The sequence below is a fragment of the Anastrepha ludens genome, chromosome 4 (genome assembly GCF_028408465.1).
Source record: "Anastrepha ludens isolate Willacy chromosome 4, idAnaLude1.1, whole genome shotgun sequence".
In the NCBI taxonomy this organism is placed as follows: domain Eukaryota; kingdom Metazoa; phylum Arthropoda; class Insecta; order Diptera; family Tephritidae; genus Anastrepha; species Anastrepha ludens.
In genome coordinates this window covers 55,914,361-55,934,754 of record NC_071500.1, presented here as the reverse complement: position 1 = coordinate 55,934,754, position 20,394 = coordinate 55,914,361, and the positions used below count along the sequence as shown (strand labels likewise).

General features: G+C 35.2%; 2 protein-coding genes across 4 annotated transcripts in view; both read right to left on the bottom strand.

The window, feature by feature from the left end:
- The window catches only part of LOC128862410 (eukaryotic translation initiation factor 5B), a 138,660-nt gene that overhangs the window by 113,480 nt on the left and 4,786 nt on the right, over positions 1-20,394 (bottom strand). The window lies entirely within an intron of this gene.
- On the bottom strand, positions 154-19,096 carry LOC128862411 (ATP-dependent DNA/RNA helicase DHX36). 3 transcript variants are annotated; one of them, XM_054101007.1, is made up of 3 exons: positions 18,998-19,096; positions 18,815-18,942; positions 154-3,135 (listed from the first exon to the last, which is right to left on the bottom strand). In XM_054101007.1, exon 3 carries the CDS (start codon positions 3,118-3,120, stop codon positions 307-309), a length of 2,814 nt encoding a protein of 937 aa, XP_053956982.1. In that variant the 5' UTR covers positions 3,121-3,135; positions 18,815-18,942; positions 18,998-19,096; the 3' UTR covers positions 154-306. The 3 variants fall into 3 exon arrangements, with proteins under 3 accessions (XP_053956982.1, XP_053956983.1, XP_053956984.1); XM_054101008.1 differs by having other exon boundaries at positions 18,819-18,942; XM_054101009.1 differs by having other exon boundaries at positions 18,815-18,937; positions 18,998-19,091.

Genomic DNA, 20,394 nt, shown 5'->3' with positions numbered 1-20,394 from the left:
CGCTAAGCAATTTTAAGGGCACTCGCTTTTACCAAACACACCGTAGCTCTTCTGGTTAACTTATCTTATCTGCCGAATTTCCATTGAAACTCAACGGTTTGGTAATGCAAAATAAATCTCAGTCATGGTAAAACCAATACTAAACAATTTTGATTACTGTTTTTTTTACTATTTCATTTATTATTTGTTATGATGCATACACTATACAAGTGTATGCAGAAGAAATGCACATATAATCGTTCATTTACAAGACATATTTTTCTCAACATCATTCTCTTTTACAAGCTTTTACATTTACAAAAAAAATTATTGTTGCTCTTCATCAGACGAGAGATATTGATCGCTATAATCGTACACATCATCCAATGATAAGAGTATTTGAATTGCTTTGATGATGTAATCTTCGCTGCTATTTGGCAGGATTGGTGATGGATTTAGTGCACGCTTTTGCATAAGCCATTCCAAACGTTTGCGCAGTTCCAAAACAACTTTGGCAGTGGCGGGATCGCATTTAAAGTAGTACGTGCGAGCCACTGAAATGTAAAATATATTTTTTTCAGTATAACCTGTTTCAACGCCATCGCCAAATATGATTAGGGCCATCGGAAAAACCATGGTAGCATCTAAAATATAAACACTCGATGACTTCTGTTTTTGAAAATAGACAAAATAGTGAGAATCAAATGAAGCTTCATGGCTATTCACAGAGGATGGATGGAAATTGACTCGTCGTTCCTCTGGTGTGCAAAGATGATGTATGGCATTGACGTGATTCTTTGTACGACGTACTTTACTCAAAAATGCCATATTTGGATAAAGACCAGCGGCAATTATAGCGCGTAACAATGTAATATTCTTGGAATTCTCATTAGAAGATTGGGCATTGCAATTACTTGAATCTGTAAAGCTGGATGCGCGAAGCAAACTAGCAAATTGGCGTTTCATATCCTCCAACTGCTGTAGTATGCCAATATTTAAAAAGTTTTTGTAGCAAAAATCTCGCTCAGAACTATCCTCAAGCGATTCACGATAAGTGAGTACAACATTGTCGATCAACAAATGATCACTTCTCTGATTGGCCGAGAGATGACGCTTGACACGATCAACTTCTCTCTCTTTGCCGAGTGGCGTATAAAATGGCGACTTAAATGACAATCCCGCTGCCACTGAAGTGATAGGATCCAAACAACGAAAGAGTGCGCCCATCACAAGCATTTTACCAATTGGCGGATCAACCGGCAAACGTGCCAAATGCATGCCCAAAGGCGTTAATGTACCTTCCACGTCTAGCGCATTGATACGTTTTAGTAAATTTATGCCATTTGTGACAGCTTGTTGGTTAGGTGGCGAAATAAGTGTATTAAAAAAATAGCCTACATCTTTCACGTGCAACATTTTCATATTTAATATGGTAGATTCCAGTTTACTACGCAATATTTCGGGCACTATTTGGTCGAGCATTGTCTTTTCACGAGCGCGACTAAAGAGATTATAACAGATACCAGGTTGCACACGACCAGCACGTCCTTTGCGTTGTTTCGTATTGGCTTTTGTAACCCAAGCTTCTTCAAGCGTTTGCAAATTGGCTTCCACATTATAATTATTCGTCTTCATGCGTCCACTATTGATCACATAGACAACATCATCAATTGTGACCGAAGTTTCTGCTACTGTAGTTGAGAGTATAACCTTACGAATGCCAGGTGGCGGTGATTGAAAAACATTCTTTTGAAACACGGTAGGCATCATTGAATGTAATGGATACACTTGTATCTTACGTGCGTAACGCTGGCCAATCGGTAAAGTGGGATTTAGTAGTACAGAATTAAGTTTAGAAATGTTATCGTAACCCGGCAAGAAAACCAAAATCGCCCCCGGTGGCTTTGTATCACAAATATAGAAAATTAAATGCTCTAAAAATTGTAGATTTTCGCAACCTTCCGAGTCGGTACAACGTAATGACTGCAGTACCTGATTATCGTACTTGTCTTTAATCTGCCGCAGATATGGCTCGATCATTGCTGAATACTCCAAATTATTAGTGCTCTGGCGGTTAGATTGCTTGGAGCGATGTCGTGCCTTATTTTTGGTGCACTCGTGCGGATTATTATGAAAACGTGTGAAACCGGTCTCTTGTATAATATCTTCCAGGTAGTTCACCTTAACCGGAAACATTGTGCCTTCAATGTTTATCGTATAACAATTGTTGAAATAAGCGCTAAATTCTTCCTCCGACACAGTAGCACTCATTAAAATAATTTTCAGATTTGGTCGATGTGGCAATATGATTTTCAATAAAGCCATTAGCAAATCAGTCTCTACACTGCGTTCGTGTATCTCGTCTATGATAACAATGCTTACGGCATTCATCAATGGATCTGATTGCAACTTTTGCAGAAGCACGCCTGTGGTGCAATACAAAATGGACCCAATATCTCGCGGCATTTCACTTTCCAAACGAATTTGATAGCCCACCGATGTACCCAAATGCTCACACCTTTCATAAGCTACACGCTCAGCAACCGTTACTGCCGAAATACGACGCGGTTGTGTACATACTACATGACACTGTGAGCCACGATTATTGAAGATGTAATCATCCAAAATGAGCTGTGGCACTTGTGTTGTCTTACCACAACCCGTACTACCAACAATTAGTAATACTTGATTTTCTTTAATCGCTTCTAATATACGATCATGTTGCTTCATTGCCGGCAAATTCATACGTTGCTCGTATCGTCTCTGAAACTGTGGATCACGTTCCTTTAACAAAGCATCGGATTTGTAACGTTGATTTTGAAATTCATTATCCAGCAGCTCATAACTGGATGACTTTGAAGTAACAATGAAATCCTCAAAATCGGCGAATAACAAATGTCGAAATTGTGCTTCAAAGTCTTTCAACACGTTCTCATCTTCGCAGCTTTGTGCGAAACGATAGAGTTTCTCTTCAACCCTTGCCAGCACAGCTTGCGGGACACTCACGCAAGGTCCCAATCTAATTGTTGGCTCGTCTGGTCTTGGACGCTTTCGCTTTGATAAGTTGCGGTAAAATAGTCCGATGTCACGACCACGTAATCCAGGCGGATGACGTATTCTTTCTCTATCGTTGCGATCCATCTTTGTTTTTCAAATCTGAAAAGAGCAAATTTATATGTGCGCACAGCAAATTTTATAGCCGAAAAATATATAAAAAATAACAAACAAAATAATACAGCCCCAAATTACAACACGAACAAATATCTGACAAAAGTAAACAAATAAAATAGGAGAAGAGTTGTCATCTGAAAACGAGTCGATTACCGGATGTAGACCGTACCAGAACGATCCGGACCGGGTTCACAACATTCACTAAAAAGCATAAAACTACCGAAACAATACAAAAGTTATGGCTCAATTAATGTTATCTGATTATCTGGTTATCTGACGGTATGAGAATTACCACAACAACATCCGTGGCAAATCTGAATCGTTTTAAAGAAACCAGACAAATATCCAAAATTGACCTAGGACATGTTTACGCAAATCTGAAATCTTTTTTGAAGAAAGCTGAACTGCGCTTCTACGTTTGGCACATCTTCACTGCGCCCTAAAGTTTTGTAGAATATAAAGACAAATTTGAGGGCAAAAACGAAAAAAACTTAGGAAAGGTCTTCGGCGTAATGATAAGAGAAGCTGTAGTCTTTTAGTGGTCCGAATTTTGCGAATTACGTGGAAAAGAACAACACAAAAGAACCTTTTTATGTTGATATAACCGTTTTGAATTTAAATCATATGCGACCCGATTAATACTCGTAGTGTTGTAAAGAAAGAAAAGAAACAATTGCGCCCCTGGAAAGTATTTGGAGGCATATCCCCCTAAACGTCAAACTGCTGAGTAATACACAAATAAAACGAAACAAAATGGAACAACTAACAACAATTGGAGTAAGTAGGTAAATTTAAAATATAACCAATTTCTTTTGCGGGTCGGATGCAAGATGATACAGCTATAATCAATGCGATTAACGTCAAAGCTGCAAATCAAAAAGAAAAATACGATTTTCAGAACTGAAAGAGAAATGAAAGGCAATTATGTCAAGCAATTCAAAAAGAGTAAAAGTTAAGGCTATGAAATTAAAAATTCTTTTGGGTATTTTCCTTCTAGTAAAGTAAGGGCACCTTAAGTCCCTTCGTATGTGTCAAAAGAAATTCGTAACAGTACCTTTCCCTGCTAAAAACAAAACAGTTCAGACATAGCTTCGGTCAAATTAGAGTTGTTTTTCTTACGTCGTTACATGTAACCACAAACCAAGACAGTACGCAGACTTATTCCCCATGGTGCGAGCCAAGTATTATACATACAGACGAATATTAACATCACTGTTTAGAACAATAGAAGATTCGCCTGAACCCTTGTGAAAACTGCTGCGCTAGTTTTTATACGGAGCCAATTATCAAATAAAATATATTTTCTCTCATTGCTGAAATTCTTGTAGATAGCTCTTCCAAGCTTTTAATCTCATTCAACAAATGTCGAAATTTTCGAAAACACCACAATCAATTGTATTTATAAAACATTATTCATTGAGAAAATTTTCACTAAAATAACACCGAAAATAAAATACTTGCTAAATAGAAAAGTACACACGAATGTAAATGACAGGCGAGCGAGGTGCAAATAAAATATGCATATGTACGAGTACATATAATATATATATGTATATGCTATATACTTTGTTGAGTGTAAATTGTTACAAGGTTGACCACAACAAACAACTTTTTAGAAACACCTCACTTACCGGGCATCTTTTTAATGATGCACAAAAAAAAAAAAAATTTTTTTCTTTTATTTGTAGAACAAATTGAACGATCGCCAGGCGGTAATGAGACACTAGACCACTTCACTCTACTTTTTCGCATTCATTCATTAACTAAATTTGATTCATTAAGAATTTTGTAGAGGTCTCATGCGTATACGGCGCAGTGGCCTTTAAATACGTACACATATATAAGTATGAATGTATTATAAGCACATACAAAATCAAGAAAGAAACTATTCATTATGCGAGTATTTTAGGAAGTCAATGACACTTTTCATGCTAATTTTACTTAGAATTATTTAGTTTAGCATTTGCTAGCTTGTTGATGTTTTATTCAAAGTGAAACTTTCGTTTGCGCTTTTTAGTACTGCTCATTGATCGTACAATACTTTGACGATTTTTAGACCCGCGTACAATTTTGCAAAAAGGTATTATAATTTTCTTAACCCTAGATCACTAAACTTAGATCAGTGTTACTCTCTCACTAATCATTCGTCTCACGGACTACAAATTTAAAATAAGTATATTTGAATACCTCATTTTTTATTTCAAACAAATGAGTGTAAATTAAGGGAAGTTTTACATTATTTATATTTAACTAATTATAAAAGTTCTGTTAGTTAGGTGGTGTGACGGGAATATGTTCAAATCGCAAAACTGCAGGCGTGCGTTGTCTATTAGACGAATGTTTAGGGATCCAGGATTAATCACAGGTTAATTAATGGTTGTATGTAACAGCATAAATGAAACGAGATTTGTTATACAGAGTAGGAGGTGTTCAACGTAGGAGGTGTGGTTTTTTTTCATGTTGGTTAGAAAAACAAAAAGTAAAAAAAAATTGTCTTAGTCTCATCTGATAAATCTCCTGACTGTTGGCATAAACTTTCTTAAAAGCCTGTTTTATCAAACAGCGCTGAAGACTAATTAGCACTCAATACTAATGGTACAGCTTAAAAACTTGATATGCAGGGTTATCGGAAAGTCGTCCTAGTCGTCCTACTTTCAAAAGAATACTTTTCTGACGTTGAGCTCTTAAATAGAAGTTTTCCACATTGATTTCGGATAACTCTTAATAAGAATATTATATTGTATAAGAATATTATATATTGTGTTTGACCACCATCTCAAGCCATTAGCTTATTTTGAATGAGAGACTTATAATATAAGCAAATGGACTACTTTTTCGTAAAAAGCGAGATTTCCCGTACAAAATTTCTCTCCCAAAATCTGATATTATAAAATAATCCTACATAAAAACCACACTTTTAGCCATAATTATATTGACTTAAGAAAATCTGCCTCCGAGGTGCCTCGTTGTGCTTCCCAGACTAAGATCCCAGGGCTGTCAGATGCTACTTATTTTCTGAGTAATAAAATATGTCGCAGATTAGTGTTAGTATATATTCTGAAAATGTAAATATCTGCTAGATTGGGCCGGTCGGTCACTTTTCTTAAAATCCGGAACGAAAAATAGGAAACCTTCGAGCGTATTTCTGCTATAAAAAAAGGTTCTCATAAAAAACCACCTGCCACTCAGATAAAGCTTGTAGGTAGCTGCAGTTTTTGGAAATAACGTCAAAAAGCACACCATACATTGGAAAAGAAGGTCGACCAAAATTTAGAATGTAATTTTGTAATTATTTGCCGTGCAATTCCCATAAAATCATAAATTTTAAGCTTCAAAAATCTCAAAAATTGAATGCTTTAATTTTCAATTTGCACTATAATATATGAATAGGACAAAATTATGGGCATTTTCATTCAAAGGTTGTGTTTAATATAAAAAAAACTACACCCACGTCACTGTAAGGTCGTGTGAAGACGCTGCTTAGACAACACAAGTATCAACAAAATCTCATAAGGGAATTGTAGGTCAGCCTACTCAATAATATCAGCTCTATACAAATGATACGTGCTTATGTAAGTAGATATGTGCTGTGCGTCTCATTAGCTATGGAAAAAAATCAAATTTTTTGTGTGATTGTTGAATGTTGGGAATTAAATTTTAATTTTAATTTTTATCTGTAATAACAAAATTTACCAGCTGATACATATAAAATAGGGTGTGAATTATGATAATGAAATTTGGGCAAGCATTAAATGAATTGTGCCGTATAGTGAAGTTTTGTCAATATGTGTACGTTTCGGATAGGTTATATTAATAATTCTTCCAAACGATTGAAACGAATGTCTAATGCGCAGTTGGGGTTATAGAGGGGATTTTTTTCAAATAATGAAAATAGAACAAATAGGAATGATTTTGAAATGAAAATAAAATATATATTTTTTTGATTTCAACAAATTTAATTTTTTTTCGATTATGGTTTTCGAACCCGGCAAAATTTTGTATGTTGTAATGTTATATAATAAATGGATTACAAAAATAAAATATTAATAAAGGATCTCTCAAAGACGCGCCTACATATTGTTTTAAAATAACACATGTAAAAATTTAGATTCTTTCAGGTTTCACTATTTTTATTCAAAATACGGCGCTTAGCAATTATATGTCAAAAATGTCATTATTTCTGCAGGCTGTCATACGAGAACGAAAACTTTCAAGGACCCGCGCTGCGTTGAATTCAGCAATATCGATTTAACGTTGTGTTCCAGTTCTAGAATCGTTGTTGGCTAATTCACATAGACTTTCTTTTTCAAAAAACTCCACAAAAAATGGTCTAATAATAATATAATTAGATCGCATAATCTAGGTGGGCAGTTTAGATCACAATTACGTGAAATTAACCGACTGTGAAACTTAGATCGCAAAAACGCAAAAACTGTTGAAAATAAAGATCGTCTATGACTATTTCTTCCACACCAGACCACAACAAATCTTCAAACAATTGCCTATAGCGATGTCCATTTACAGTAACAGCTCTTTCATTTTCATCTTCGAAGAAAAACGTGCCAATTATTCCACTAACCCAAAAACCACACCAAACAGTACCTTTCTGCGTTGGTAATGAACTGTTAACTTCAATTCTTGTGCTAAGTGAATTTTGTAAGAATGCAAATGGAAATCCTTACATAAAATCCGCCAAACAGTCGATTCATGAATACCCCATTGAAGAAAACATCGAAATATCAATTTTAAAGATCTTTCAGCAACACTTTGCGCTAGAGCAGCAATATTCTCAACAGAACACTTAGTTTTTGGCCCACCAATCATTTTTGTATCCTCGATAAAACCAGTTGCCTGAAATTTTTTCATCAACCTTTTAATTGGCGACTCATTCGGATGATTATTTCCACCAAAAAATTACAAATTTCGCGAGATCGGCCATTTTCATAATAAGTTTCAATAACATTTTTTGTAGACATAATTTTCGGCCAGTTGCTGCGTAATGGCACTACGTTTGAACTATATATTAGTTATTAGCTGTTGCTAGTAGAAGCTGAAGAATCTATTATAATAATAATTAATATAGAATAAAATATTCAATATTATTACGAAAAAAACTTGATTTCTAGTTCCAAATGATAGCAAACGCTAGTTAAAAAAATATTTTTCAAAATTCCACCCATAAATTTTGCGAATAATGATTCGGATTTTTTTTTTTTTTTTGGTTGCCATTACTATCATTATGTTATCTAAGCGTTTATCGTTGTTTGTGTGAAGTTGTTCTCAAGAAAATGCCATATTTGCCTTAAAAATACCACTCCGGGAGATTCAGTTGATAAGCTGCACGATTTTAACAACTTTTTCGGCAAATGAGAGAAATGTTGGTATATTTTGTGCCGGCGTGGACGAATGGGTTGATACATGACTACCATTCGGAAGTGCGCGGGTTCGAAACCTCTGTATATACCTATATATATTGTCGGAGAGATATTTTTTTGAAGGAGACGAAATAGATTTGGAAATACAAATAGATTGTAAAAAGTATGATGAAAAAAGTCACCTTTCCACGTGATAGGTGAATTTCTCGAATTTGTACTATTCAAACTTAAACCGAAACTGACGATTTTGTGAGCTAAAGCTATCCTATATGGAAATATGTGAAGAAGAGTAGTCCAAGAGTACTTCGATCTGTATAAGTATACAGATGCATCGAATTAAATGCTTATTGAGTGATGACAAAAAGCACTTCTTTCGATATTACCATATGAAATCCATTGGAAAGTCAATTATAAAATTTCCAGCGGGGTAGCTGCAGTTTTTCCCCTACAGCATTGGTAGTGCGTTGGTGTAAGCTAAGAAAATGGCAAGACGACAATATTATTTTCGATTATATTCAGTTATAACAAGTTTCCATTTTTCGTCATTTTAGTCAATTTCACTACAATCTTTAGTTAATGAATGCAAATGTGATTGAATGTATTGAATAGTCGTTTGGTGGGAATTTTTTTTCGATGCGCCCTGCAAGTGATGCGTGTATTTGATGTGCGATGTGTAACTATTTTAGTTTCAATAGTTTTGTTAATTATATTATTATATCCCATATTTTATTGTTTTCATATTTTTTATATGTGCATAATGAAAAAAAACTTAAGCTAAGTAAAATGGCTGAATTGCTGATAGTGCAGCCACCAACTCGACGACCCAGTTTCGTAAATTTTAAGCTTTTCTGCGTCGCTTGCTATAAATTATAAATTCTTTGTGATTTCCGGCAAACCAATGCGTACATACATATGTGTTACTTCCACAAATTGTCAGGCATACAAACAATATCGGCTGAACTAAGCCAATTGTGGAATAAAATATAAATATAGAAATCATAAAGTTTCATAAACCTAAGCAGAAAAAATTCAATTATTTTTTACCTTATTAATTTTCATCGGGAATTTTGTTTTGTTGCAGCCATATCCGATTGTTGTAGACACGGTGCAACAATATATAGGGTTATTCAATAGGTGCGTTTCAACTTTTCCGATAGGGAGGGCGAACGGCGCAATATTTTTTATTTTTCGCTTGTCATTTGTAAACTTCATTAGTATACATTTCATCATGGAACTCTACACACTTGAGCAACGATTGCAAATCGTCCAAATTTTTTATGAAAATAATCGTTCTGTTGCTGCTACTTTAAGAGCATTACGGCTATTTTACGGTCCATTTAACAAGCCGTCCCGTTTTGGGGTTATGTGAAGTCATTGGTCTACAGTAACAAGCTGGCGACGATTTATGAGCTCAGAGCCAATATTGAACGCGAAATTGCTGGAATTTCGGCCGATTTATGCAAAAGAGTGGTCGAAAATTGGGTTCAACGATTGGACTTCGTAAAACGTGCACGCGGTGGTCATGCAAAAGAAATCGAATTTCATACTTAAATGTATATGTTCAAACTCGATAATAAAAAAAAAATAGTTAAAAAAGTCAAACCGTTTGTGTTTTATTCAAAAAAGTTCAAAAGTTGAAGCGCTCTTACTGAAAAACCCTATACATACATAAAATGTAAGACATTGTTCTTTAATAAATTACATAAATATACAAAAAAATATGAAAATTCGCTAATAAACACTGATAATTTTTTGGAAAAGGCGCCATAAATAAAAGATTAAAAAAAAGAACGAAGAACACAGTTCTATTCATGAGCTTTTCCAGTAAACATTAGTCAGCTACTAAAATTCTGAGAATTTTACACCACCCGTACAACTTTGCCAAGTGTATGTCTATGAAACTGTAATTCTCCCAATATTACGGCAGGTTTTTATTAATTTGGGCTCTGTCTCGTGTCTCTCGTATATCCGACAACAAAAAGTACAGGTTTTTTTCTTATGGGGACTTAGGGGATTTAGCATAGCGACCTGAAAGATCTATTGTTTGTCCGTTCCTAAGACTGTCGGTTCTGTGTAAAAGAACTGTCACTTATGATGATACAACAACAACAACATCTATTATTTGTCCTATTTTATTGCGTTTTATTTCCTCCTTTAATAAAATATGTTTACCCAAAATGTTTGTACCGCAAATATATCAGTGCTGAGCGGTTTGGCAGTTTAATTTTTCTCTCTACATAACCTGCAAGTTCCATTGGACTATATTTCTAGGTTAGTGAGATGATAATTCAATCTACAATGTCCTGTTAGAATTCCGGTCATGATTCTAGAATTATTCTTATTTGATTCCATACAATCTTTAAATCAGTTTAAGTTAAAACTACCCATCATTGATTCGATTGCGATAAAGCCGGTAGACTGTCCCAGTATGATCTTCTTTGCCTTTCATCTACTTCCAAAATAAGAGAGGAGAAGTGACCCTTTCCTAAGCCACAAAATGGCTCTGCGCCTATAAATCGGAAGTCGCCCATTTCATGACTAATTTATTTGCCATTTCGTTTCCAATAATTCCTATGTGGCCTGGAACCGATGGAATAGGTACCTGGTTGGTCCGGTTTTGATGTAACCTGGACCGTCGCTCCTCGTTACGCAATAGAACATATCCGAGTGTATTTTGGTATTTTTATTTGTTACGAAAAAATTTGAACTCATCTGTAGCTCAGAATAAACTGTCATCGCTTCATTTTTTGATATCAATTAAGGCGCATGCGAAAAATTATACAGATGTATTATTATTTTTGCACCCTTGATACTTAGTGTTTAATTTTATGAAGTAACTGACTCAATTTTTATTAAATAATGATTTAATGTACAGCAACTTTGTCAAATCCTTATATTAGCAATCTGAGTGCTAAAATTGGCCGAGAAATTTACTTTTTTCTTTACTTTAAACTTGAAAACTAATACATGTATGTGTAAAAAATGAATGTCGGCGGTGAAATTTTGATGTATTGTTACAAGTATGGCAGAGATGGTTTATAAGACTATTTGGACCCGCTCAGAATTTATAAAATATTAAATCAATATTTTTGGGGTGGCACATTTACACAAATCATGTTCCGGATCCGATTTAATTAAGTGTATTGAGTCGGGTACCAAAGAAATAGTGTTTTTACAGAAAATCAATCCAGCAAGTGGCGCTGAATTTTCGTAGCACGTAGCATTGGAGGTATGAAAAATACTAAACATATTAAAATAAATATTTACGGTCCGAATTAAGTCAATACCGTTATAATCGATATTTAGTTTATAAAAATTGTGTATCTATTGTACGTATTAGGTAAATTGTAAATATTCTGCATTTCTTTATTTTATGAAAACTCCGCATTATAGGAAACTTAAGTGGGAATTTCGAAGACAATATTTAAAAAAAAAATTAAAAAGAAAGGAATATTTAGTGGATTCTGAGGCGTTAGAATAAAATGTGGTATCTTAACACAGAGCAGCACGTGACTAGTATTCGAGAATTTTTATGAAAATGTAATTTTGTAAAGTACATACAGTTACTCACAGCTTATTTGATGTAGCCAAAAAAATTATTAAAATATCAAATATATTTTATGGTATTTCCATTACAGAAAAAAATCTTATATTTTTTTATTGTTAAATAACATGTTTTATTAATTAACAAAATAACAAAAATGTTTCTTCATAAGAAAGATATGGCAAATTAAAATAATTCAGTTACAGTTTTGAGGTCACAGCTTAAATGATGCTCTAAATTAAAAGTATTCAAAAAACATATTCACATTAATATTTCGATTTCATGAGTACGGCTAATACTTAGTGGGGTATCCCTTTGGATTCAGAACAGCTTTTAATCGGGAATTCGTAGATTCTACAAGTTTTGCTGTATAATCGGAACTAATTTTATCCCATTCTTGCTGTAGTGCCCGTTTCAGATCAGAAGCATTAGAAATATTGTCGTTTCTTATTTTGTTTTCGAGCACTGGCCACAAATTCTCAATAACATTGAGATCGGGACTCTGTGCAGTTGTCTGTACTACATGTGGGCAGTTCCAGATAAGCCAAGGGATCGTTGTCCTGGTAGAACCTAAACGAATCCCTAATGCCATTTTATTCGTACTTTGTACTAAATCATCTTTTAGCAGATCCAGATACATCTCTTTATTCACGTTTCCTTCGAAAAATGTTAAATTTCCGACGCCTGAATAGGACATGCAGAGTTGCAGATCTTGCCTAAGTATTTTTCGACTTCGTTCGTTAATTTTGGAGCGCCTAAATGGGGTTTTTCTTTAACTTTGCGAACAATCCACCTCTTATCTGCATCATAAATATTTTATTTGGCGCAGATCTGCTCTTATCTTCTTTCCTGTTTTCGTGTCGAAACCTTTCGATAATGTGCTGGACAGTTGAGGAACTAATAGCAACAATTTCTGCAATTTTTCGTTGGCTTTTGCCCTCTTTATAATGACGAATAACGTCCTCCCTTTTTTCAAGTGAGATTCGTTTTCCCATTTTAAAAAATTTTAATTTTTTCAACTTTTCTTTACTGAGAATGACTTAAGGCGCTAAACTAAACAGAAAAAATACATTTCACGGCTATTGCATTCTCAGAGAAAATATAAAATACACTGCATCATTTAAGCAGTGAGGATATTGTGATGAGAAAACCATTTGTTTCTATATTTTTCAGCAAGCTTTGTTTTTGTTACTGTTCTTCCTGCAGTGGTAAACAGTACACACATATCTCATTACAAGTCGTATATATTTTTTTATTAAATTTAATAAAGATCGAGTCATTTTCTTTCTTCTGAAGAAGTATTGGCGCGTGCACCCTTTTTGGGTGTTTGGCCGAGCTCCTCCTCCCATTTGTGGTGTGCGTCTTGATGTTGAGATTCGAACCTACGTTCTCTCTGTGAATTCCGAATGGTAGTCACGCACCAACCCATTCGGCTACGGCAGTCGCCGTATTACCTGCATCAAATAAGCTGTGAGTCACTGTATGTATGTATATGTACAATATGTATTCAATTTTATTGCTGCTAAGAATTGCGTACTTTTTCATCTTCACATGCATACTGTACAGGTCATTCCGAATGAAATGCGCAAAATTTCTTTATACTCGTACATATTTGTAAATGAGTGTTGCATGTATGTATGTACATGCGTGTGTGCTTTTTCTCATTACCATTGAAATTTGCTTCAGTTCGAAAATTTCATTCATAAGTTACGTGCCAAAAAAAATTAGAAAGCAGCAAAAAGATAACAAAATTGTCAACAGTGGCATAGTACGAATGTTAGTGACATTAATTTCTGCAGTAAAGAAAGACCCAAACATATTTCACACAGAGACAAAATTCATAATTAGAATATATTCTGAAAATCCTGCATTAGATTTCATTTCAATTTACTACTTATAGCCTGCCAAAAAACAGAGTTGGTTGGGCTTATTTTTTCAATTAGAAGTTATTTGAACTTGAATGGTTATAAACTTTATAAAAAAAACTATTCTAAGTTTAAGGTCAATAATTGACTAAACACACGGTTAACTCATCGGTAATGTGCCAGTTTGCGATCTGATACAAAGCAAGGTTTCTGGAATTATTAACGTTAATTGAACACAGTAGAGGTATATATGTCAGGACATCAACGTCAAAATTGTTCTAATGACAGTTCAATATACCTATTGTTTATAAGCCATCAAAAGCATTTGCGTCTCAGTTTTGTTGAATTGTTTTTCTGTGATGGAGTTCAAACGTAATGTGTGATTGCGTTATATTTGGCTGGAAAATCACAACCAGCCATTGTTCGTGAGCTCAGTCACCTCAAAGTGAATAAAATGTTTGCGTATCGCACTATAAAACGTTACAATGATACTGGTAGCATTGCAAAACGCTATGGAGGTGGACCAAGAAAAAACGCAACAACGCCAGAAATGGTTCGGAAAGTGAAGGCTCGACTTGAACGAAATCCACGTCGAAGTGAAAGAAAAATGGCCAACGAACTGAAAATATCGCAAGACAGCATTCGACGCAAAAATGAGCTTAAGGTCAAGGCTTACAAGTTCCAAAAAGCACACGATCTTTCACCCCAGCAAAAATAAGTTCGGTGCGAAAGAGCAAAGGAGTTGTTGCGCTTGCACGAACGTGCCGAATTTCCTAACATTGTGTTTCCTGTTTAAAAAAATTTGCCAATTGAGCAGTTCATAAACACTCAAAACGATCGTGTTTACTTGACCGAACGCCCATACGAGAATTTGAGCCTACGTATGGCCCCTCGAAGCAATTTCCCATCGCAAGTAATGGTTTGGGCTACAGTGACCGCTGATGGACGCTCTCCAATCGTTTTTATCGAGCCTGGTGTCAAAGTGAAAGCGACTTATTGTTTCGGGAAAATGTTTTAGAAGCTGCTTTAGAGCTGTGTACACGCAAACATTTCGGTCGTAGACCATGGACGTTCCAATAGGACTCGGCACCGTCTCATAAAGCTCGTGTGAACCAGGAATGGTTAAAAAATCATGTTCCACACTTCATTTCATCCACACAATGGCTTTCGAATTTGCCAGACGCAAATCCGATGGACTATTCCATCTGGTCCATTTTGGAGAGCAAGGTGAGGACTAAAAAAATGCCAGTATGGATGCGCTGAAAAAAGCGATTATACGAGAATGGGCCAAAATACCTCATTCGTGCAGCATGCAATTCATTTTTTGACCGTTTGAAGGCAAATGGTGGTCATATCGAGCTAAAGTGAATATAAGTTAAAATTGTTATCATTTTTGAACAATTTTGTCTTTGAAATCAATAAAAACTTATTTCACACAAAAACGTTATGATGTTTTGAATAGTGAACACTTCATATCGTTCACCCTGTATTTATCTTTCGAAAGCAGAAGTGAGGGCCGAACTTCAACTTCAAATTGGACTTGCCAGCGATAAGTCTTGTACAAGAAAGTGCCTGCATAAGCTAATTCTTAAATGTGGAAATTAATACTACGAAATCGCTTCTTTTTGAACCCACAACTGGAGGCACCCAGAATAGCATTTTAGGTCCATTATTATTTGTTCTTTTCATAATTGGCATTGTGGTCTATTTTCATTATTCCAAGTTTCCGCTTTATGCAGATGACATAACAGTTTTTTGTTTCATCTCTAAAAAGTGAGTATTAGAAATAAGTTGTCTCTAATAAAATATTAATAAATAATTTTTGAAAATACTAAGTCCCATAGCTTCTACTTGTAGCCTTTTTAACTATCAGGCTTTTACCGTCAATGAATTCTTAGACCTCGGAGTAGTGTTTAATTCAGGTTTTCCCTTCGTTAGCCATGTTAGCCCTCTTGTGCCGAAGGCCTATTCTGGCTTAGCTTTTCTGGGGCGCTTTGTTAAGGATTTTAAAGATTTATATACTGGAAAACCGCTATAGAACTCCTTTTGGCTGTTTGACCTGGCTGTTTGTTCTAAATTATGAAGGGACCTGCAAAGTTACGCCGCCTCCGAACGGCAGATGATTTTTAAGAGAAATTTTTAAACACAATTTTTATGGCAAAAATACAGACCTTGAAGGTTTCCTGCCGAAGCGCGACCGCTATTCGAAAAAAAACGTTTTCTGTCAATTGATGTTTCGTGCGCGGTGATTCGAACCTGCGTACTTCCGAATGGAAGCCACGCACCAAACCATTCGGCTACAGCGGTCGTAATATATATAATATTGATAACTCGAAACAAAAGAGCAACAACATTAGACAAAATTAGAGAGTAGCTAATCGTTACTTAGCTAGCGAATGAGATAACGTTGGTGGTTTTACCTTCATAGTACACCATACCGTGTAATATCGACCATTATGACAACACTTATAAATTTTCAAGGTAGAGCTGTCCGGTCTTCCGATGTCGAGCTCAAAATTATGTATATCCATACCCCATGTCACTTGCTGGAATATACCTACATATATACTGTTCAGTCGATAGTGGTCAACCGCCACGTTAACACATTCCGTTTCCCGGGTTCTTTTTCTCTTTGCGATTCACATTTACCGCTTCTCTTACTCTTAGGAGTGTACAGAAGTATGATTGTATTATATTATAAAAATTTGAGCAATGTAAAAAGTTAGAAATTTATTTTTAACCTACGCATCTGCACCTTTTGCCACACTTTCTCTTATTTAATGTCGGGAAAATATGCACAGCATCGAATCAGCCAATGTGACGAAAAATAAGAGTGAAATCGTTGCTATGAATCATTTACAGCATCAGGCTAAAGAAATATTTCCGCCTATATATATGTACATACATACGTACTACATATGTGCCTAAAATGCATATGCCACTAGCACTGCAACAACATTTACCAATCAGCAAGTCTGCCACTCAGTGAAAAACTATAAAACAAATGTCATGTTAGTTTCAAGTAACTCCAAAACAATTTTTAATACATAAAAAAGCGAAAATAAAAAATCATCTCCAGGAGCTATGCATTACAACGCGTGCGACAACTTCTGCAAAAGAAGTGGTTCCACTGTATAAGCTAAGAAGATATATTTATTTTTAATGCCGCAGGAATACTTTTCGCAAATATGTCACTTTAAACTGCGTATGTAATTTGAAAACTTGTTCACATTACATAGAGAAACGTCGAAATAGTAATCGATCAGAAAAAAGCAGGCAAACTGTGCCTAAAAATTACAAGTAGAGTGGCGAAACAAAATTATTATCTGGTTTTGACTCTGTCTAACCTTTTTTCGGTCTAAATTAGAATATGCAGCGTTTATTTCAAGACAATATACTCGTAAATAGGTTGGAAAGTGTTCCGAAAATCTTCATCTGTGCCACTTTGCACGCTCTAAATTTCACTCAACCTATTCCGTTATATGAATCAACCTGCCCCTTGTTAGTATTCCGTCATTAAATAATTGAAAAACTCTCTTAGACCTTATATGTCTGACTTTCCCGCGGGAAGAATTTACTGCCCTTCTCTGTTTGAAAGGCTGCAGTTCAATATACCTAGTAGAAACCTATGTCGGTTTGATATATTTGTATGTAAATATATGTAAATCTATACTTAAAACTAAATTGAAAGATTGTCTCATGTATTAATAATCTAGTATAGTGATCTCATCTCAAATCTAATCATGTTAATTTACTTTGTACATGCATATATAGTACACCCTTCTTGGGTCTTTGGCCGAGCTCCTCCTCCTATTTGTGGCGTGCGTCTTGATGTTATTCCACAAATGGAGGGACCTACAGTTTCAAACTGCACACTATATATATTATATAAATATATATACAATGATACCTTGTGTGAATAGGGTTTCTATAATTTTTTGTACTTTTCATATGGTCATAACAGGATATCCCACCCATTACCTGAGCTATTAAGATTTATATCTGGTCAAGGGCAACCATTCCAACTACATTTGCCCATGATTTTTAATGAACGTTTTATTCATTAATTCATTTTTTAATTAAAAACATATTTTTTTGTATCATCCATCCTAACTATAACACGCTTTACACAATATACAACAAAACCTTCAAAAATATTTACACTTTTTTGCTGAACTTATTTAATGCACCGCAACAAGAAATTAGATTGCATAAAACAAACCAACTTTTCGAATGTACGTCGAAATGCCAGTTTCTTGGAACTACTGTTAGATGAGATAAACGACGACGATCGATAGCTTCACCGTAGTAAGCAGGAATCTGTATGCTGCTACATCAGCAACAATAACGTGTCGGATTTATATTCTGCCAAGAACTATCGCTCCAGCAGATTTCCCTAAACAAATGTGGCGAGCTTTTAACCTCGTACAACGGCGATGACCACGTTCTAGTCTCTGCGTCAGTCACAATACGTACCTAAGCGGAACTAACTGCAAATTGCAAGGCTACATCTACAAATGTTCAATATACCACAATGACCAGTGTTTATATCGGACCAAGACCTGTTACTCCGGCAATATTCTTGAAACTATGCATTAACAAAAAGAATATCTTAAGAGCAAATAGCAAAAACTAAGAAACCGTCGAGCCATTTCAATACGGAATAGTCACAAATTTATGTCCTCCAAGAGAAGCTTCCCATACTACACACATTTAAGCTTTGCTAAGTAACTGTGTTAAAATCGCCCGCTATCAATGACGGAAAACAGGGTTTAACGTCTCTATTCCAAAGTAGAAAGAAGCAAGGATGGTATCCTCATCTTCCCTAATTTATAAAAGCAAAAAACAAATAGGCACATTTTGAAATCAGTTATACTAACGCACGCTTTGCCTGCGATGACTTTAGTTTTGTGCGTAGACTTCACAAAGCGTCTACAAGATGCAAATCGTTCCACGTCGCCACGATCCCTCGCTCCGCAAATTTACCACTGCTGAACAGTCGTCTAACCTAGCGTATATTGAATGTTATTGATATAGAAATATTAAATAAATCTTTATCTCACTTTATATTGGAAATCAACCTCAAATCACCATTTAATTCAATTTGTTCAGCATATCACCCTTTTCAACTATTCACGAAAAACCCAACTGTCAAAGCTGTATCATAAACATATGATTAGAGATGGAATGATACGAATACCTGCTCGATAATTTTCTTCATATACCAAGTAATTTTGATATCGATAATTTTAAACCATGTACTGAGTAAGTTTCTTTTTGAGAAAAATTGACATTCTGTTGTTCCAGTAAGATTAATAAAAAAATTAAATTTAACTTAATTCAAACAGAATACCTTCATAGCCAAAAGTATCGATACGAATAGGTTCAGATATTTCTCAGGTATTCATTCTTTTTTTTTAATATAATGCAATACTTCTAAGTAAAAATATCGATACTTTCCGTTTTTATGCGGAAGTCGCCATGGCAAGAAAGGGTGTGTATGTGGGTAAAATTTTTTGTGTTTGGTTGTTTCCATTGCTTTCGCCTACTCTTCCTCTTCACAAACAAACAATTTCCCTTCCTTTTGTTTTTTATTCATGGAGCCTGACGACACAGCGAGGAGCAATACAAGGTTGAAACAAATAGATATGATAGTCGTTTAATGTGGAAATATTTAAAAAATGTTGTTAAATAACAAGGCAGGAAAAACTCTCAACTACGTTTAAATTTGAAGAAATTAGTACAGATGATATCGTTCATATTGTTAGGAAATCAAAGAGGAAATTGGGTGGAAATAACTTGTTATCAGAAGGGGTAATTAAGGATTCAGTGGAATATATGGGTCACTTTTACGCCTTACTAGTAAATAGTAATCTTAGGTCAACAACAGTACCTATGGAGTGGAAAACTTCCACCATAGTACCAGTAAAAAAGGTGAAAAATTCTATAAAAGCTGAGGAATTTAGACCTATAAACACCCTGCCTAAAAACTAATTGGCGCGAACATTTCTGTTACGTGTTTGGCCGAGCTCCTTCTCCTATTTTTGGTGCGTGTCTTGATGTTGTTCCACAAATGGAGAAACCTACAGTTTTAAGCCGACTCCGAACGGCAGATATTTTTTATGAGGAGCTTTTTCATGCCAGACATACACTCGGAAGTTTTGCTTGCCGAGGAGCAACCGCTATTAGAAAACTTTTCCTACGTACTCCGAATGATAGTCACGCACCAACCCATCGGCTACGGCAGCAAATTGCGCAATTCTTTTAACTATTTTTTCTCTTTCCCTTTTCTTCGCTTCAGTAATACCGCCAAACCAATACCTGTGAAGAAAGACCTTTCAAAACAGTCTTGACATCTGATTGTCAGGTTTGCAGCTAATCCGCCATATGTGAACGGGTTTTAATTTTTGCTAATCACAGCATATGTGAACGTAATTGAAGACAAATTGTTGTGGTGGTA